Here is a 22,175-nt window from a genome sequence, read left to right as displayed (position 1 = left end):
AACGGGTTCTGTCTCAGAAGTTCTGGAAGGAACCCTGCAACCTCTATGACCGATCCCCGAATAGTAGCTTTCAAGAGGAGAAATATATAAAAACTGCAAATGGCTTCAGCTGTTGAAGTTTTAAATACTTCAAAAGTTCACGTGATAAATTCTGATGCTCTCTTCTGTATTTCTAACTGCAAAAAGTGACATGGTTAAAGTTAATTAAACTTTTTACCAAGAATCTTAGTGTCATGAATGTAAATTCGCTTGTATGTTCTGGGATTGGGCTGCTGTATACCATCAAGATGGTTACAGTACGAGGTTTAAACTAGCAACTTACAGCTTCCCCCCTCCATATAATTTTTTTTTTTTTTTTATTTTAAGATGAGGCCTTGGTGTTAAATAGAACTCCGTTCCTTTTGTGGCCCTGTAACTCATTTGATAGAGAAAATTACTTAGTGTTATCCTCTAAACAGGAATACCTGTAGAGATGTATGGATTAAGTGGTATTTTGTTCTCCATCAGTAAATGAAATCGATTATTTAATCATTGGACACCTTTGAGTGAAGATGCAGTGTTAGATTTCTTATAAAGTTTTCTATGTCTTTACTTTCTTAAACCGAGAGTTCCTAACCTTTTTACAGTTGTGGAACACAATGACTTGATATCAAGATATTTCATTGTTGTAAAACATATGTAGTGTGTATAATAAATTCTTAAAGTTTCGGAAGATTTATATATGAGAGACTTCAGTGTCCTCAGAAGTAATTGTCGACATCCAATGGACTGATATTACGAATAGAATAGAATTATTCTTGAATATTCCCTTACTACTTGTGTATTAGTGGAGGATGAAAATACAATTGACTATTGAATAATTTTTAAACAAAACTACATAAAATAAAATACCTCTTTGCCTTTGATTGTTTGTGGTGATAAATGTTGGTGCCCTTTTGCCACTATAATTATCAGCATCATATTCAGAATTAATGTCAGAATTACCAAAACCTAAGATTTGATTTTTTTTTTTTTAATGTGTGGTGTGTTGAAGTTCTGCAGTGACTATACTCCACTGAAATCAGAGTTTATAACGTTTGTGTACATTTGTATAAATTCTCAACTACATTTATCTTCCAGTAATTTACAGGGAATGTATGATTACCCAACTATATTTTCAGTAAGCTCATTGTTACAATGGCTTCCTCAACTTTTTGTTATTATTTATATACATTGTTGCTATTAATTTAAATGTAAGAGCTAAGTTCAAAAAAAGTTTTTCAAGACAACTGTTCTAATTCCATCTTTTTTTGGTTTGTAGTGGGAATCAATTCAGGGCCTCAGACATCTGCCAGTGTGCCATACCCCCTGCTCTTATTTTAACTTCATAGGGTGTTGTAATTAATGTTTATTTTTGATACAGTGCTTTAGAATTCCTATAAAAAGGAAACATTGAAAATCATGTTCAGTGTCATGTTTCTAGTTTGTGAAACTATGTAACCAGAGGTTTTAGAAATAGATCTAAAATTTAAGAAAGATAGAATTCTTAGTGAGATCTGTAGGTATACCTACAATTAATAGATTTGGGCTTCTCAGATCTGTATTTTGGTAGCTTAACATTTGGTTCAATTTTTACCTGGTACGAACCAGGGAAATTAAATAACTTAAGGTTGCTAGTATAGAAACTTCCTGGGTTCTAGATGAGCATGAGGAGGAAGAGAAGATTGAGAGATGGTGGGTATTAAAGATTCATTTGTTGAATAAGTAAATGTTTAGTGAGCTATGCTGGCTGGACTGGAGGAGTTACAGGGACTTATAGGAAGGTCATGATTTGGGTCTAATGGGAGCTTTATTGACCTAACTGCTCTGGCTAAAAAGGGTAGTAGAAAATGGAAAAGGCAAGATAATCTGTTTTTAAGGTGTTTTTTATTTGCTCTATTTTTTGAAAGTTGGAAGTCTTTCCCTTATTATTTTGTACCAGTGCATGACCATTATCATGCTCTGCCTTTATTGTTAACCTTTGCAAAACTCTCTTTATTTTTACTGTAGTAGTGCATCTCCTCTTTAAGAACATATAAGCAATAAGAAACAGTGAAATGTGTTACAAGTGAGATGGGGAGACTTCTTTCATTATGTGATATTCTATTTTTAATAGATTGACTTACTATAAAATATAGAAGATAATTAAATAACCTACGTACTAAAGCATTGTGAGATGGCTGATATACTGCTATTCTTAAAAGATAAAAATTCAACAGTTTGATGTGATGGACATTTAGGAGAAAATGGAATGCATATAGTTTTTAAGCTCAGATCCAAAGTCACTTAGTTTTTTGTTGGTGCTGCTTACAGCCATTAATTAAGAACAGGCAGATTCTAGAATAAAAATTTTGAAATCATTGCAACAGGAGTATGTGGTATGTAGAATTATCCTATATGTGCTCACCCCTGACACTGGTTATGTGCTTTAAATAATGGGAGTGGGAAGCCAGTAAACTTTAAATGCAGGACCTGAAATGAAGTTACATTACTATATAAGTGACATTAAAACTGTACATTGGATGATTTTGATAAGAGAATTATGAAGTTTTGACTTCTATAAACAGCATATTTAGTGTGTTGTACAGGAATCTACAGTTACCTCATTTGTGGTTTATTTTTGTGATGATGGTGATTGTTATAAAGTATTTCTTTAGTATTAGTTCTGTGTGTAGTATTTGTTAGCCATTATTTACCAACAGATTGTTTCTGTTGTGATTTATTGTATTTTCAGTATAGTCATGCTAGATACAGTGCCTTAAACATTGAGTAGTAGTACATAAAGTACCATATTGTAGAGGTGAAATGAATGGTTCTTGGCATATTGGTAGAACAGATATGTGAAGAAACTGGAGTCTTGTGTGGTTTCTACCAGAGCTGTGTTTTCAGAGCCTGGCACATTGTAGGCACATAATGAAATCTTTTTAATGAATTAAATACATTCTTTTGGTGAAATGTCAAGTCAGTGCTCCCTCAGTGTTGTGTGTTTGCATGTTGATTCATTTATTTAACAAATATTTATTAAGTACTTACTATTAGATGCCAGGCTGGACTCTCATGATGTGTATGTATATTCTAGAGGGATAAGATACTGAAAAACAAATATAAAGAAGTAGGCAATGATAAGTGCTGTGTAGAAAACTGAATAGTGTGAGGTGATGGTGTAGTGCTTGATTTTTAAATAGACTAGTCACAGAAGGTCTTTCTGGGTAAGGTAACATTTAGTCTGAGATCTGAATAATGAGCATTCAGAGATGAGGGGAGTGTTTTCTGTAGGGGACTGCTAGGGCACAGACCTTTAAAGAGTTTAAGAGTGTATTTTGGAAATCAAAAAAGACCTGTATTACTGAGGTAAAGGGGAGATTAGAGTTAGGCAAAGGGCCAGAGGATGTGTTGTAGGCTAGGGTTTTTTGAGGTAAAATGGGAAGTCTTCATCAGCAGTGGGGAATTTCGTTTATAATTTTAGAAAGTTACCTTGGTGCTGTAGGGAAAGTGGATGTAGGGTGGGCAAGAAGGAAAACAGTGAGACCTGTTAGGAGGCTTGCACAATACTTTTAAGCAATCGTAGTTTGGATTAGGGTGGGAGTGGAGGATGGAATTGGGGTATGTTTGGGAAGGGAGAGTTGAATTTTTTGATGGGTTGGAATGATACAAATTGAGAAATCAAAGATTACACCTAAATTATGGTTATACAGATTGTGTGAGTACTTGTGTTCTTTCCTGAAATGTAGAAGGCTGAGAGAGTAGCAGGATTGGAAGTTAGGATAGGAACTCAAATTTAACGTGCTTGTTAAATATTAAATATTTGTGTGGAGATATTTGTTATGAGGGTGGATTAGCGAAAAGTTTGGGCTGGAGATAGAGACACGAAAATAGCCAGCGTATGTGGTAAACTTGAAGCCATGGGACTGGATGAGATCTCCAGCAGTCGTTTTCAGTGCCTATTCCTTGAGAAAATTGATCTCTAATACCTAAGTTTTGTATGTAATTAACTTTTGTGCTTTTTATAATTGTGGGACTTTGGTGAGAATGTTGCTAGGAGGATGGATTTAGTTAGGGTTGAATCCTGAGCTGCTCTGATACGTGGAGATGAACAGAGATCAGTTAAGGAGTAACATTTGAGATAGTAAGTATTTAAAAAAAAGTTTGTAGGAGGAAAAAGGGTCAAATGTATCTAATGCTTGAGCAGTTAATAGTAAAATGAGAAATGAGAGCTCTGATTTTGGCAACTTGGAGGTCATTTGTGACCTGCTTTCTTTTAGTAGAGATATTGCCAGAAGCTAGATGGAAGTGAATTGAACAAGGAGCAGTATGTGAGGAAGTGGAAATAGTAGCCTTGGACTTAGAGTGTTACTTATCTTTGACATTATATCCCCTGCCTCGCTGCCCCCCACCCCCGTACTGGGGATTAAACTTGGGAGCACTTGACCATTGAACCACATTGCCAGCCCTATTTTATTTAGAGACAGGGTCTCACTGAGTTGCTTAGCACCTTGTTGCTGAGGCTGGCTTTGAACTCCCGAGCAGCTGGGATTACAGGCCTGCTCCACAGGGCCCAGTTCTTTTTCTTGATGTCCCTGCTTTTATTTGTGACTTAAAGTAAATATAAGATTGAACACAGTAATTCTAAGCTTGATAACATATAGTAGATATTTTTTTAAAAGAAAAAAACCCATACAACATTGTGAAAAGTATATAGTAGTTTATTTTTTTTAAAGGAAATTAAAATCAACAGTAAATGGTTTTGGTTGTTTCATTTTCTACAAAAGATAGTCTTGCCTAGATCTCTGTCCTTCTGTTCTTTAATCTCATTATCTAGTGATCTTCCTTTTATTCTGCTTCAACTATTCAGTCTCAGGACATGTAACTATCCCTCACTATTCCTAGCAAATATTATCTCTTCCTCCATTACCAGTAAACTTAGTGTTTCACACTACATTCCCTCTGATTCCAAATCTAATGAGATTTATAATCCATTTTATCCCATTACCTTTTCATTGGCCCTTACACCTCATGTTAACACTTCCATTTTTGTCCAGCTAAGGTAGAGGCAGTGAATATACTCATTCCTTTGGAGGAGTTGGCGAAGCATGCCTGTAACCATGCTGCCTGTGTTTAAGTCTTCCCTGAACCAATTGATGTGTGACCTTGGTCAAGTTACCCAATCAGTGCCCATTTCCTCATCTGTAAAATGAGGACAGTAGCTCTGAAAATAAATAAGGTTTTGAAGGTTCTGTGAGTTTGGGATAATATGTATATAATGCTTAAGGACAGTTATAGTGCTTGGCAACATGGTCCACTCTTACACCATTGTTCTGATTTAGGAAATCCCAATGTAATTCAGCTGGATTTTGTGTTTACATCAGTGCAGCCAAAGAAAAATGTATAGCTACATGGACTTGTCTCACTTGAATTCATGAAATAAAAATTAATTCGACCTGTAGTGTGCTCCCGACAGTCCACATTTCACTAATCCTTTCGTTCTTCACTGCCATATGGACATTTTTTATTTTCTCCTCTTATTTTCAACTATTAATAGTCCTAGTTTTTATTTTATCAAGAATTCCAAACAATTGGGATAGAACCTCTACAAGGTCCTATCATAGTCTATATACCTGCTGGTCTCTTAATTGTGGATGGTACTTACCTAAGGCCAATCCCTCTACTTTTCTTTAATATCTGTATCATATCTTCTTTTCTCTTTTGCATCTTTTGTTTTTCCACTTCTAGAGTGCATAAACATCTTTTCCCATCTTAATAAAGCCCTTGTCGCCACATCTCTTTAGCTACTGCTCTATTTCCTTGCCCCTCACAAAACTGTTTACATTTTTTCCACATCTTTCTCTCTTTCAAATGCACCATAATGCTCCTAGAGGGGTTGCCACCACTTAGTATTTATATTTTGTTCTTGAGCACGATACTTTAAAAATCTCTTTCTTCATTTGTAAAATGGGGTAATAATGATTGACCTGTCTTCCTTAAAGTTGATGTGAAAATCAGGTGAAATAAGGAGTCTAAAAAGTTATATAGTGAATTGTGAAATTAGAAATAAATTGTGATATTTTTTATGCAAATTCTGCTTTTATCAGTTTTTCTTTATTTTGATCAGTCTTTTCACTGTCATTTTTTTTAAAGGTTTGTGTGAATGAGATATTTTCATTTTCTCAGCTTGACACATCAGCAGTTTAGAACAGTGAACAAAGTCCTGCTGTTTTGACTTGAAAATAGAGACATTTTTTTGGATAAGTGATATGTAAAATTTCCATTTCCATTTTGAAAGAAATGTACTAAATTTAAGTCTACTGTAGCAGAGTGGATCCTGCCAAATTCGCTGTACCATCTATTCCCTATAAGATCAGATAAATTTCTTTATGTGATATGATAAGTTGGCATGGGTAGGTTATTTAGGAACCCAAATGCCAGTTTACATGGTTTCTGTTGGGAAAATAGATTCTGGACTTTTTTAAAAAAAGTGAGTTTTACAGCCAAATGAACTTTATGATCTCTTTAGAAATTATGTAAACCTATTCCAGCAGAGGAAGTAGATCAGGTACAGATGACTGATGCACAAGTCGTAGATACAAACCTCAGCCTCTTTCCCCCTCACACTTCTGGTTGAATTTTTTTTTCCTCCTTCCTTCCTTCCTTTTTTTTGCATTAGATTCATTCTTTGCTTGCATAGAAATTTTATTATCATTACCATTATTATTAGAACTGGGGATGGAAGCCATGGGCAGTGGACTGAAAATTCACCTCCCACTCCCCAGTTTTTTATTATTTTGAAAGTGTCTCACTGAGTATTTGAGGCTGACCTTGAACTTGTGATCTTTGTGCTTCAGTCTCCCTAGTGGCTAAGATTTCAGGTGTGCATCACCAAGACCAGCTTATTTCTCTAGAAACTTTAAAATCTGTGGGTATCTTGGAGTTCTGCTTTCTCAGTTTTCAATTGTTGTGTCTGTTTTGATCTTGTTGAAATTGTGCGGTCAGTAACATATTTTAAATGTGATTGAGTTGACATGTATAGGTCCTGAATGCCATTTTACATGGTTTCTGTTGGGAAAATAGATTCTGGATTTCAAATAGTTTTTTGGATGATAACTCCAGTTGGAGTATTATCTTTGTTACTCTCTTCTCATATAATTCTATAATATCAGTTATTGTTTTAATGAAAAGAAAATGTCCTTTCATGTTTTACATTTTTTTTTTATTATTATTCCTTGGATCCAGAAGGGAAATTTTCCAATTTCTATTGAAGTCAGCAGTCATGTTTATATAATCAATTCTGTGTTTTAAAATTATCCCAAACCTACTTTTGAGAAGAAATTTTGGAGCTGCTTCTTGGTGCCTGTGCCAGTTTTTCAAATGGAAACCAAAAAGGAAAGTTTTGGAAATCCTTTTGTAAGCATATTTTGCTTTGGGAATCTTTTTCTCTTTTGCTGATAGGTAACCACCAAAATTTGATTGGTGTTATTTTTGATTAATTAGATTATGTGGTAGTAGAACTACCCTTCCCTGTATAATCTCTCAAAATTGCAGCATAATGTATATCGTGAGTAAATGTTGATGGGGGATATGATGCAACTTTTTTAACTCCAGTTTTCTCTAAAAATGGTTAAATTATCTAGGCTTGTTGTAGTAAATGAAGTAAAAGGTATAAGACCTTGACCTGTTAAGTAACAACCATTGTGTACTTTGTTTTCTTCCAGTCCTTTAAAAAATATTTCTACAGGTAATATATAAGCACTACACTTTAAAAATTTTTTTTTTGTTTATCCATTGACTTCCCTTTAAAGATAGCTGTAGATATTTCATTCATTAATATTGCATAGTATCCGTGAATGTTTGTGCAATGATACCATTTCATCTCAATTGATGTTTAACAAATGTTTTCAGTTTTTTGTGTTATAATGGCATATAACTTTGTCTTGACAAACTTAGTCAAAGGCAGACAGATTGCTTTAAAAATGCCTGAATTAGTGCTCCAAGTACAACAGTATTTGATGTGCTGACTAACTAGTGAGGATTCACATTTAATAGTCTGCCTCCAGAGCTTGTGTCCTTAAACCTTTTCTCTTCATGTGTGTTAGTGTCATCTTTAGAAAATAAGAATAGTATCACCTGCATGTGTATTACAGGTAATACATAGGCACTACCTGTGTAGTACATAGTTGTATGTGTAGTACATACCTGTGTAGCAGCATAGTTGGTTTGTTTATGCCAACATTACCACAAGTGCATGGGTAATGTGTTGCACTACAGTGTTATGATGGCTATGATGTCACTGTGATGGGAATTAGTTTTAGCTCCATTTTATGAGGTTCACTGTTGACAAAAATGTTGTGCCACAAATGACTGTACTTTCAGTGGTTGTTAACCTGAACTAGTGTAGTGCCAACGAGATGCATTCGTAGTGTTCAGATTAGGAAACTAATTAAATGGTAGGTTTAGCTTGTGTTTGCACTTTCAAATAGCTATTATGATTGCCTCTCTTTGGAGAGAAAGTAAAATCCGTACCAACTATGTTTAACATTATATTGGCTGTGTTTTATTTTCAGAGGCACAGTGTCATAAGAGAAAAGAATGTGAATGGAAATGAACTGGCTTTCAGGGAGAAGTTGATTCTAAAGCTGGGATGAGAAGAGTGGGAAACAGTTTAGCAGACTATTCACTGGAGGGGGAGTCAGAACAAGTGGAAAGAAGGGATAGCACTTTTGTTAATGGGAAGAGAGGAGATTAGATAGATGTGGATGTGATAAGATGTGTCAGTCCTGTGGCAGGAAGTTGAGGATGAGTTCTTCTCTGATATTTTCTGTTTTGAATAAAGTAGAAAGCAGACTTTGCAGAGCAGGGGAGGGGGTGTTGGGCATCAGATTTGGAGGAGAGGGCTGGTCAGGATAACAGATGATGAGTATCTTTCCTTTTCTCCAGGAGTATTTTCAAGACTGGATGTAAATGTGTATAGAGTCAGATATATAAAAGGTTCAGATTAGCTAAATCAGGTGGAAGAGTTTGACATTGTAGAGTGATTGGGATACTGCTAGAGATTACATTATGTTGGTTCATGTAGAGAATTTTGCCTAACAGAAGCGCTGGAAAGATAAAGGAGTCTGATATTAGGAAGAAGGTGATAGGAGGAATGGCAGTGTTGTCCAAGAGAGTGGTAGTGAAGATTGAAGTGAAGGCAGAGACTAGGGACCAAAGTATCTGCGAGGCTTTGGAGCAAGTGTAATGAAGAGTTGTTGAGAACCAGCAGAAATAGATGATTGTTAACTTGTAATTTCAAAGATACAATAATTTTATGGATGACACAATTCAGCCTGTGTCCTGTGAGATGACTTAAATGGATTGGAAGTAAATATCATTGTTATTGAGATGAAGAAATGACACCAAAATTTTGGACAGCTCATTGAACCCATTCCAAAATCTAGTTCAGGTACTTTCTTTGATCTAATTTGTTTAATAATAATGATGTTTTTATACTCCATCCATTTCTGTTGGATGACTGTGTATTAATTTGTCTTTATTACCTTACTCATTCAGACAGCAAAATGCTATTCTTGCTGTTTCTTTGGTTTCATATCTATCTTTTTATTTCCTTCATATTACTTTTATGGTCACTTATTTATTCAGCACTTAATAAATAAGCACACACTATATGCTCAACCACTATGTCCTGTACTGAGAGCTGAATTTACTCACAGTTTTATCATCTAATAGAAAAAAACAGTATACATTAGATAAGGGTATGTAATTTGTTATTCTCAAGTTTGCTGACTTGATTTTCTGGGTTCTTTTTAAAAAAAATCTTGTTTTAGGTTTATCTTTGACATTTGGAACAGTGGAAAATAATTTGTTGAGATCTCTGGATATTGAGGAATGTCAATAGCAGTGATACTACTGACCCATTTCTGGAAGATTGGTGTAGCAAGGGTGATTACTGTGGCATTTACAAAATGCTTTAAAAGTTTTAAGTCACAGAGATAGATGATTTTGGTTCTCTCTCTTCATCTGTGAAATGGAGTGGATGGTATTTTCATTGGTTCCAGAATTTTAAGGATTATGTGGATTTTGCATGTTAATGTATTTGAAGCTAAATAAAAAGTCCAATCTATTTTTTTTTTTTTTAACAAAGCATCTATCTTTATCCCCTTAACATAGGCTCAGAACAGTTTACTTAGACAATTTTCAAAACTAGTCTGGAAAATTGGAGGAAATGGAATCTCCGCCTTGATCCTTGTGCTTTTAAAATAATGTAGTTCCAGCCTGGTGCAGTGTCACACCGCTATAATCCCAGCGACTCAGTAAGCTAAGGCAGGAGGATCACCAAGTTTGAGGCCAACCTCAGCAACTTAGTGAGACCCTGTCTCAAAATAAAAAACTTTTACAAAGGATTGGGGACAGAGCTGAGTGACCAAAGTGCTCCTTGATTCAATACCCATTATCAAAAAATAACGTTCCATTGACGCACATGGAAAAGCCAAGTTCCCTTGATGTTTTTACTCTTGTACCATCCTTTCTTGTCAGTTACTATCACAGTAGTTCTCAGCCTTAGTTGAACTTTGAACCACCTGTAAAGTTTTTTTTTTTTTTTTTTTAAATACTGTACTGTGAACTCCTCAGTTGTTTTAATTGGTCTTTGTAAAACCCAGGGGTGATTATAATGAAATATTACAACACTCTTAAAAATGAGTCATTTACCTTTTAACATTCATATTTAACCTTTAATACTGAAGTATTATTATGGATGAGACCAGTTTAGAATACTTTTCTTTACTTTCCTACTCTGGGAAATAAGCCCATAAACTTTTTATGCAAAACCAAATCTTTGATTTTCAGATCTTTGTTTTAATTTGTCAAGTCAACTAGTGAAGTTCTTAAAATCTGTGTGTAATGGGAAGATTTATGTCTTTTGTATCTATAAGTACAAGTTAATGGTAAGTTTGGGGGTGTGATATTAGAAAGACATAATTGTAGTTTTTGGAAGTATTTGTAATTAAAATATTAAAATTTTAATTTTGCATTATTTAATGTGTGGATTGTCACTTTTTGTTTAGGCTTTTAAAAAAAAATCTTTATTGTTCCTATAGGTGAAAGCACTGAAAGAGAAGATTGAATCTGAAAAGGGGAAAGATGCCTTTCCAGTGGCAGGCCAAAAATTAATTTATGCAGGTATGAATTAAATATTGAAATTAATATACTGTCTTGTTTATAGTGACATTCTTTTAGTTTCAGAAATGTTATCTTATAAATTATACTATATTCAAATTGATTCTGTCAGAAACATAATTGTATAGATAAAAGTGATGAAAGCAGTCACTTGAATATGGCATTAATATTCAATCTTCTCTTTATTCACATTTTCCCTACATATTTTCCATTGAATGGTATAATTTTTATGTATTTTCATCTTTTTAAAGCATCATGTAATTGGCTTTTGTGTTTTTAATCAAACAGCATTTTGGTTTTTTTAATCTGTATTAAATGGTTATACTGATTGTGTTTGTTTATGTGCTCGAAATCATTCCTGTAAAATTAAATTTATATTAAGACTTCTTATAAATCAATAAGGAAAGGATGATCCAGTTTTAAAAATGAAAAACTAAAGATGTGAATAGGAAATTGCAAATTTAATTAGCCTCATTGGTAACCAGGACAAGGTATGTTAAAAGTAGACTCAAAACCCAAATTTAGTTGAGAAAAAATTCTCTTTGTTCTTCAAAGGAAGTACTGAACGATGTTGTTATAGTTATCAATACAGTGGTCTTTGATTGCCTGCAGATTCTTTTGTCTTTGCTGGATAAAATTTCGTAGTATTTCTTTAAGATGGTTTAGAAAAAATGCCAGCCTTGTGATCCAACCCCAGTATTTTTATAGGTCAGAATTCAGAAACCTAAAAAGATGTCTTAGGCATAGAACTGCAATTTTTGGTTTCTGTCAGCCTGTTGTCTAATTCCTATAAAAAATAGAGACACTGTTCCTTTCTGGTTTGATAATTGCAGCTTTTGATGCAGTAATTTTTAAAAATGAGAAACTAAATTAAGGAAACGGAAACCTCAAGGAGTCCTGACTCTTAGTATAACTGCATTTGTTTACTTTGTACATTACCAAGTTCTGTACCATCTTCTCTTTTCTTGTATACCATGTCATTTTCTGAAGTGTCTTTTAGTATCTTACATTTCTTTTTTATTTTTTAAAGAGAATTTTTAAAAAATATTTACTTTTCAGTTTTTCAGTGGACACAACATCTTTATTTTATTTTTATGTGGTGCTGAGGATAAAACCCAGCGCCCCACGCATGCCAGGCGAGCACGTTACCGCTTGAGCCACATCCCTAGCCCAAGTATCTTACATTTCTAACATTGGAATATTTCTGAATTGTTACGTATCTGGTTTTTAGGAGAAGGAAGTTTTGTTGTTCTTTCCTTCCATCAGGAGAGAGAATGTGGGTTATTTTCTAACGAATATGAAAGTAATCACGGTATTTAATTGTCTTTGTCTTTATAATCTCCCGTTTCTCAGGATCTGTTTTATATTTCCTTGCCCAGCAAGTCTTTTATATAATTAATAACAGTTTTAAAAATTGTTTGGCATTCTGTGTGTAGTAGATATGTTTGACATCACTTAGTCAAATGCTTATGCCTTTTTAAATTGTATTTCCATTCATTTTTATCTTGACTGATTGGATAATGATTTTCTTTGGGACAGGAATTGATAGAATTAACATTGGTGATTAATAGAAAGTTGTTTTGACTTCATTTATGTGTCAAAGATTACTGTGCCTTAAAAAACATTGTTTTTCCTATGAATATATAGGCAAAATCCTCAATGATGATACTGCTCTCAAAGAATACAAAATTGATGAGAAAAACTTTGTGGTGGTTATGGTGACAAAAGTAAGTTTCATCCTCATTCTGTGTGTCTTTATGCATGTTAGTCTTTTAAAAAAGAATGACTCAAGTCCACTCAGTGGACAGAATTTATATACATTCCATAGGATTACATACGAAACTGTCATTTTTTAAATTTACTTGAGTCAACCATAAAGTTAATGGTTTTATACATTTGTAGTTTTAACATAATTTTTATATAAATTAAAACAGTTGAAATATGAAATGTATTAATTGTTTTTGCTGGAGTAGTTAAATAACCATGTGATTTAAATTATGCTTAGAAACCTAGTAAGTGTTATTCTGGGAATTTTAATTAAGGGTACTTTAAAGGGGCTTGGTAAGTTATATGCTAAATGTTACAAACTCCTCAAGGCAGAAAAGGTGTGTAATATAAACTCATTAGTTGATTGTCTTAATCTGAGAAAGAAGAGCTTCTCATTACTATAATGAAGTACCTAAGGTAGATAATTTTTATAAGAAAAAGGTTCATTGGATCAGAATTTAGACATAAGGATTCCATTTTAATGATCTCATCAATTTCCAAAGACCCTTCCTCTAAACACCATAGTAAGATTGATTATTCATGTTCTTAATACCTTAAAATAAAACTTTGGGATTAAACTACTTGAGTTGGGAGGAAGTGAGGCAACCCAAACAATAGCAAGTAGTGTTATAGCATTGAGTGTGAGTTTGAATTAATTAAAACAAGTTCATCAAAGATCAAAAATGGAATAAATATAAAGGTTATTTTCAAAGTCACTACATAATTGATAGTAGAAAATGAAATAACTTAATAATTATATGTACTGAGAAACAAAAAGCAGCTAAATGGTTTAGATAGACTTGAAAATTTTTTAATCCAAGAAGAGCCATTTAGCTATACTTAAAGTACTTATTAAAAGTTCAGCTTTAAATACAGAGAAGGAATCAAGTGGGAAAACCTGTATCATCTAGTTTTAATATACATAATGCAAAATCTATCAATTTAACTATTTCCAAGTATACAGTTTAGTAGCGCATAAGGGATATAGCACATTGCTGTACAAATATCACCACCATTCATCTTCAAAAATTTTATTTTCCCAAACTGAAACTCTGTACTCATTAAATACTCTTATTCTTCTTCTCTTCAGCCCCTAGCAGCTAACATTCTACTTTTCTGTCTCTGAATTTGTCCTCTTTAAGAGGAATCCTACAATATTTGTCCTTTTGTGACTTGGAGCATAATGTCTTCAAGGTTCATCTGTTTTGTGTAGCATATGCCATAATTTCCTTCCTTTGTAAAGTTATTTTTTAATCTAGTTTTATACATATTACATAAGGGGGAATAAGATAGGCATACATTTGGATGTTTTGTTATTGTTAACATAGTCCTTTGGTATTGCATTAACCTTGACTATTCAGACTGTAAGAATTAAGCAGAAAAGATGTCAGAATAAGTGCATGTTTTCCAGGAATAGCTACTTGGTACTCTATTTATTACACAGAATCCTGATGATAATCATTGTTGTTTTATTTTGAAGTTTATAACAGAAACCAACTATTAGTTAGGCATTATGGAAGCAAGACCTTGTTACAGGGAGAGAGGAGAAACCAATTAAGATCAAAAGCAAGAAGAAAAACTTCAAAAGCCAAGGGGCTTGGTACTGTCAGGAATAAGGGTCAAGTATTACTTTGTGGAAATAGGGACATTGGTCTACTACAGTAATCATCTAATCACAGATAATTTAAATAAAGCATTTAATCTAGATCAGTTAATATGTTTTAGTGCTAAAAATAGAAATCCTTACCCTTGTGAAGCTCCAGTTTATCCAGAATAACTCATTGCATAAGGATTTCTGCTAACATTGGTATTTAAAGAATATTGATAAGGCCAAGCGCAGTGGCGCATGCCTGTAATCCCAGCAGGGAGGCTACACAAGTTTGAAGCCAGCCTCAGCAATGGTCAGTGAGACCATGTCTCTAATAAAAACATTCAAAAATTGGGCTGGGGATGTGGTTCAGTGGTGGAGTGCCCCTGAGTTCAATCCCTGGTCCTTCCCTACCACCCCTCAAAAAAAAAAAAAAGAATATTGATAATCTTGAGTATTGTATTGGCCATTAAGAACGTCATAGAAGGCTGGGGCTGTAGCTCAGTGGTAGAGCACCCGCCTCACACGTGTGAGGCACTGGGTTGGATCCTCAGCAACACATAAGAATAAATAAAGATATTGTGTCCATCTACAACTAAAAAAAAAAAAAAAAGAAAGAAAGAACGTCATAGAGCGAGCTCTAGGAGTCCTGGAATAGGAATAAAGGGAGTAAAAGGGTACTGGTATTTTTTGAAACCTTCTCCCCTGACCTTGCAGTAGGTACTTTTTTCTAACATCCTGTCTGTTACCTCAAATTAAATACAAGGCAGCTCATAGCTTTTACAGTTTGTTGACTTTTACAGCAAATCATGTTGCATTTTAATCACATCTTCCACCAAAACAGTTAACTCTTTTTTTTGCTCTTAGGAAAGTTATGAGCTAAACAGATAGTGGATATTGATGGACCCCAGGAGAATAGAGCCCATACAGTATGATTTTCATACATACGTAATTGCATTTTTGCTCTGGGAAGCTTATGGCTCTGCTTCTAATTCAGAAAGCACTGAGTGTGTGCTTATAAATTCATTTGGTCTTAATTTTTTTGTTTATATATCTCAAAATATTGTTAACCTTTTTGTACTTGTACCTGTTGATTTACATTCTATATTAGTTTTCCCCCTCCTAAAATGCCACAGAATATTTAGCATGTTCATTAATAATCAAACTTCTTATTACAGTTGCATTTCAAGGAAATTATATTGAATATGCAAGAGTAACAAAGTGTTGGTATTGATAATTATATTCTTTTACAAAATCATGTTCAAGTTGTAATTTTGTATTGGTGTTGGTAGCATCATGAGAATATAGTTCATATGATGTATTTTCATGTAATGATGTATTTTTTCATAATTATTTTCCTTTTTAATATATTTAGCCCAAAGCAGTGACAACACCAGCACCAGCACCAACTCAGCAATCAAGTTCTGCCACTACTACCACAGTTAGTTCCTCCACAGCAACAGCTGTGACTCAGGCTCCAACACCCACCCCTGCTTTGGCCCCCACTTCCACACCTGCATCTATCACTCCAGCAACAACGACAGCATCTTCTGAACCTGCACCTACTAGTGCAACTCAGCAAGAGAAAGCTGCAGAAAAGCCAGTGGAGACACCAGCGGCTACCAGCCCAACATCAAGTGATAGGTAAGAACTGGATTAAGAACTTTTGCATGTATTAATTTTGATTAAAAAAAATGATTTCTTATCTACTGTCCCCCTCCCCAAACTTTGAAATTTGACTAAACCATGTGTTTGGATCTGTATTCATAGTTTACTATAGGAATATGGGCACACATTACCAGTGTATTAATGACAACTAATGCATTTTAAGCAATTATAGCAATACACTGTCATAAAAGTTACAATAGAATATAGACTCTCTCAAAATGTCTTATTGTATTGTAGACCTTGGCAATCTGTGTGTGACTTAACACTTTGATACCTCAACAGTAGCTCTGATGACTGAGACTGCTAAGTGACTGTGTTGGTCAGGATGTGGTAAAGGAAAGCTGCTCAGCTCCTGCAGCCAGGAAGGGGGAGTTGCATAGGTCAGGGACAAGAAGTGACTTTTCCCGAAAGGTCATTCCCCCCAGTGACCTGCTTCCTCCAAGTATGCCTCATTGCCTATCATTTTCAGCACCCCAGGAGTTAATTCAGGTATCAGTATTGATCCACTTGTGAGGTTGGAGCCCTCATGATCCACTTTCTAAAAGCCCCATCACTAAACATTACTCTATTGGGGGCCAAGACGTTAACACATGAGTCTTTCATATATAAAGTATAATATAGACTTAACAGGTAGGTCTTATACATAGTATAGCCGCTTCATGTTCTAGACAGAACTTTTGCACAGATTTCACCATGCCACTCACAACGGTACACAATTTAAAATTTACAAATAATTTATCTCTGGAAATTTCACTTAATATTTTCAGGTTATGGTTCACTGTGGGTAACTCAAAACTACTTCATTTTGGTGTTCTGTCTTTAAGTGTGTTTTCTGCATCTAACCCAGTCAGCCATGTTTGAAGGAGTCTGGGTCACCTGGACCCATGCTGTAAATATATTGTGGGCTTAGGAAATATAATATTTTCCCTGTGTTTGCCTAGAATTTTTGTCTATTAACATTGTGTGGCACCATTGCCTAATTTGAGCCATCTTTTTTGTCGGGCGGGAGTGGGGGTGGGAACCAGGGATTGAACTGGTCCATTAAGCCACATCCCCAGCCCTATTTTGTATTTTATTTAGAGTCAGGGTCTCTAAGCTGAGTTGCTTAGTTCCTTGCTTTTGCTGAGGCTAGCTTTGAACTCACCAATCATCCTGTCTCAGCCTCCCGAGCTACTGGAATTACAGGCTTGCACCAATTTGAGCCATCTTTCCCTTGCAGAACTAGAAAAGTATTCAACTCTCTTATGATGGGAGATACCCAGGGTCAAGTTAAGCTGTTACATGAAAGAGGTGTTGATCAGTCTATATGAAAGTAAGGTACAAACTTAACACACTGATTCCCCAAACCACTTAAACATTGTGAACTTTAATATGTGGAATCATTATAGTATGTCTTATTTTCTAATTGCTTTAAGCTCCTTTAAAATCTCACAGTGAGAAATTCATAACTGGCTAGTATATTTTAATGTGCTGATGTCATCATTTTATTTTTTTATATTTCTATTTTTCTTTTTTTCCTGGGGGTATAGTATACCTAGTCTGAAGAGTTGTGATTACCTTATCAGATCTACAGAGTTGCATAAATGAGTTGATGGTCAGTGGTTCGGGAAAGCAGACACTAATTGGATTTTTGTATGCTAGCTACTTATTCTTATGTTTCAAAATTACCCATCTCAGAGGAGGATAATACAGGATGAGAAGAATGAAGGACACTCCGAAAACAAGCTGCTTTAATGTGCCTTAGTTCCTTCATCTGTGCTGTAAGACCTCTAGAATTCTGTAAAGTACGGAATTTTGTGAATAATTATCAGGAGATAAATGTGGAATGAGTATGTGTGTTGTTAGGAAGTTTGTCCTTCACTGCTAACTTGATGTTTAGTTTTTAGGAACATGTTTCTTTAGGTCACTTTTGCTCTTTGAAAGCCGTCTGTTGTAGTGTACATTTTACTAGATGATATCTGCTTTAGAGTAATGGCACTTGTGTACAAAGATTGTATTGTGTGTAGTAGAGGACAAATTCAAATTAACTTAAATATCAATCAATAAGGGAAGAACTTGACCTGTGTATTATTCATACTAGAGAACAGTGCTACTCAAAGTGTAGTTAGTAATCAATAGGCAGCAATCAGCATCACTGGGAATTTGTTTGAAATTAATTCTTAATCCCCAGATTCTGAATTAGAATTATCTAGGGGTGGATCCCAGAATTCTGTATTTGCACAAACTCTTCCTGGTGAATTCTCAATGCTTACTAAAACTTGAGAAACCTTGATAGCTAAAGTACAGTATGTAAGCATATTAAATGAATGTGATTTTGAGGCTTTTTATTGAATAAAATAGTTGTAAAACAGTATAGGCAATAGCCATAAACCAAACAACAGCTGTAAAACTACATTCTATATTTTTGTGCATTGGCCTGTTACTGTTTAGGAAAAAGTAGCAAAGTTCTGGCATACTTAACTGATGAGTGGTTTCCCCTGTGGTCTGGGAGGGAAAAAGTGGTGAGGCAGAGTCAAGATTGAAGAGTGGTGGTTTTTTAAAGTCTTTAATCCTTCAAAGAGAATTTTTAAAACAATTTGTGAAATTAGTGCAAATTATTCTATAGGAAATTAGTTCTAGCAAATACTAAAATCTGTTGTGTAGTAATGATTAAAACTGGAATGACTCACATTGGAAACTTGTGGAATAGGCTGGAAGTAGAACCAACCAGGAATTTAAGATACAGATCAATTAAGATTTAATTCAAAAAATGGAGCTGAGGACTAGTGGAGAAGAAGAGAAAAACTTTAAGAATAAAGATTGGAAAACCCAGTATACATTCTTTAAGAGCTTGATTTGGTCCATTAAATTGAATATTATGCATGTGTGGAGAAAAAAATTGAGATAGATCTGATTGTATTGACGTGGAATGATTATTAGGTGAGAAAACCACAAACACACGCAAGACAAGTCATTTTTTAAAATAGAAATTGACATTAGTCATTGTCTCTGTGGTAGGGACCTTGGGCAGGAAAATTAGTTTTTAAATATTCTTTTTGAAATGTTACCTTCTGAACATGTTTTTTGTTTTGGTACCAAGGATTGAACCCAGGGGTGCTTAACTACTGAGCCACATCCCAGCCCTTTTTATTTTGAGACAGAGTCTTGCTAAGTTGCTTAGGGCCTTGCTGAATTGCTGAGTCCGGCTTTGAAGTTGTGCTCCACTTGACTCAACAAGTTTAATTTTACTGTTTAGTTAATGAAGAAATTTCAGTTGTACCAAAAGATTGTTGTGATCATAATCATATTGGGTGGTACTTTCCTGAGTACTTCACTGGTAGTAATCATACCTACAATACTTCGGAGTATTTGATACTATTATAGTTGACCTCATGGTGTTGATGGAGAAACTGAGGCCTTAGAAAGTTTAAATAATTTATGAATCAAACTTGGATTCCCTAATTCTTGCTATACTACAAAGGCCTTCTCAGAACTTTGATGCATGATGTATTTTTGTTTTTAAAATTGAAATGGAGATGTAAGAGTATATGTGTGTGTATTCATTTAAACTTCTAATTAGTACCTTTGCCACATTTGTAAACTTCAACTCATTTTTTATTTTTTGTGTTTTTTGTTTCTTGTTTTTTGTGGTGCTGGGGATTAGAGCCCAGGGCCTTATCCATGCAAGGCAAGCACTCTACCAACTGAGCTATATCCCAGCCCTTCAGTTTATTTTTCTTCATCCATTTTTTTTTCATGGTATTTTATAACTTGTTTATTTTTTATACTAGACTCATTGGTTTCCTTTAGGTTAGAACTTGAAGCTATCCCACATCTGCATTTTTTTTTTCATATGCTATATTTTTTGAAGTATATGTTGTTTTAGTTTTGTCTTTTGGAGTTGTCCATAAACCTCAGTATGGAGTTTCCTCATGTTTTCTGAATGGACATTCTACAGTGTACTGCTTTTGGTATTTCTCTGTTGCAACTTGATTCGTGCATTATTTTGTTTGTCTATTATTATCTTTTCATATTTCTTAAATAGAATAAGCTGTCTTTAACTTTTGTAACTTTGGGCATTTTAAATGATGAGTTCTCAAAATAGAAGGAGGATTGAGATTGAAAATTTCCCCCAAATTTAAAATGTTAACAGTGAAGTTTTTGGGGTTAACCTGGACAAGACTGTTTAAGCACTATAGCCAAACTTCATATTAAAGACAAAGAATCTCTTTACAAATGGGATACTTACTAAAGTAATATAAATTAAATATTACATACTTAGTGAAATGTGCCTTTTCTAAAAACTTTACAGTACATCAGGAGATGCTTCTCGGTCAAACCTTTTTGAAGATGCAACAAGTGCACTTGGTAAGTATTTACCTTGTATATAACCTTAGAGGTAGGGAAGAATTTTAAGTTAGTTTTTAAGATTACAATAATGCATTAATTTTCATGTTTTTTTAATAGTCTAGCTGTAAAATAATTGATCTAAATAATTATTCAGCAGGGTTATCACCAAAGACTACAATATTTTTTAATGTTGTTTTTCAGAATTCACTCTTACAGTTAATGTTAAGCATATTCCGTTCCTTATAGCAAGTAATTTGTATTTCCTAATGTGAGTTTGTTACAAAGTGTCTTTGAAAGGGAATAAATTCTTCCATCTGCCCCCATACTTCACGTTATTCACATTTAGTTTTCATGCCTACCCATTGACCCTAGAGGTTCTCATTTATATCTTGTCCCTTGTATTGACTTTATTGACTTACAGCAAGTAAATGCCTTTTTATCCTAACTTTTCCTTTTTTTTTTTTTTTGGCGGTGCTAGGGATGGAACCCAGGGTCTTGTGCCTGCCAGGCAAGCACTCTACCAACTGAGCTATATCTCCAGCCCTCCTATCCTAACATCCTAACTTTTAATTGTATCTATTGAATACAGTCTTTTCCTCTGCCTTCACTCGTGTTTTTTCAAAAACCAGCTCCCCTCCTTTGTACTATCTCTGGTATAGTACTGTTTTATTGTCTGGGAACAGGTGGGATCAGTATGGGCTCCTGCAGCAGTAGGATTCTAACAACAGTGCCTATGGGGATGTGGGGTTGGTCCTCTGACCTCCCTGGGCTTGGACTTCCCTGATACCCTAATACCTAATAGTTCATGAATATATCAAAACCAGATTTCCATCTTTGAGGGACTGCTAACTGGGACTACTTTGCCACCAAGTACTATAGCAGTTGGCATCTAATCAGGATGACAGAAATTGCTTTACTTCAAACATAGAAAGGCCGAATCTTAGGGAACTATTACAAAGGTATTAGAACAGCTGTAGAAGGAGGTTACCCAGACAATGGTAAACTGTTCTATAGCTTCAAAGGTGGGACCACCTGGCATATGCCCCTGATATTATTCAAGGCTCTGCCTGCTCTTGCTACACCTAACCTCTGGTGGAAGTGGCAATGTCTTTCTTTTATATCTTTATGTCTCCTGGAGCACCCCTTCTCAGCTTTCTAGTCCCAGAATTCTTTGCTCTTTTTCTTTCCCCTTGTGTCAGGATTGAACCCAGAGCACTCAACCACTGAGCTCATCCCCAACATATCTTTTATGTTGAGTCACGGTCTTGCTGAGTTGCCTGACCTGGACTTAAACTCTTGATCCTCCTGCTTCAGCCTCCTGAGTAGCCAGAATGACAGGTGCGCACCACTGCCCCTTTGTCCTGTAATCTTTCATCTACCTGGTCTCCGGATTGCTTTCCTACTTCTTCAAACTGTCCTTCTTTGGCATTGACACTGCTCATTTCCTGATGTGTATCTCATACCATTCTTCTCAGACTTTTTAGTTAATTCTTTTTATTTTACCTGCCCCTAAAATATATAAGTTTTTCTATGGTTCTGTTTTAAGGCCATAGTTCAGAGTCTACACTTTGGAAATAGACAGTACCATGCATTTGTCATAAGGATTCCCCAAGTTTTAACTCCATTATATAGACCCCTC

The 22,175-nt window shown here is 34.8% G+C and overlaps 1 protein-coding gene across 1 annotated transcript in view; it reads left to right on the top strand.

The window, feature by feature from the left end:
- The window catches only part of RAD23B (RAD23 homolog B, nucleotide excision repair protein), a 41,167-nt gene that overhangs the window by 1,219 nt on the left and 17,773 nt on the right, over positions 1-22,175 (top strand). The window contains exons 2-5 of the mRNA XM_081262253.1: positions 11,106-11,187; positions 12,832-12,911; positions 15,915-16,183; positions 20,499-20,554. Of these exons, the coding sequence (XP_081118379.1) occupies positions 11,106-11,187; positions 12,832-12,911; positions 15,915-16,183; positions 20,499-20,554 (487 nt within the window). The remainder of the gene's footprint in view (positions 1-11,105; positions 11,188-12,831; positions 12,912-15,914; positions 16,184-20,498; positions 20,555-22,175) is intronic.

The sequence above is a fragment of the Spermophilus citellus genome, assembly GCF_964194105.1.
Source record: "Spermophilus citellus genome assembly, chromosome: 2".
Lineage (NCBI taxonomy): Eukaryota > Metazoa > Chordata > Mammalia > Rodentia > Sciuridae > Spermophilus > Spermophilus citellus.
This window is presented reverse-complemented; position numbering and strand designations above follow the sequence as displayed.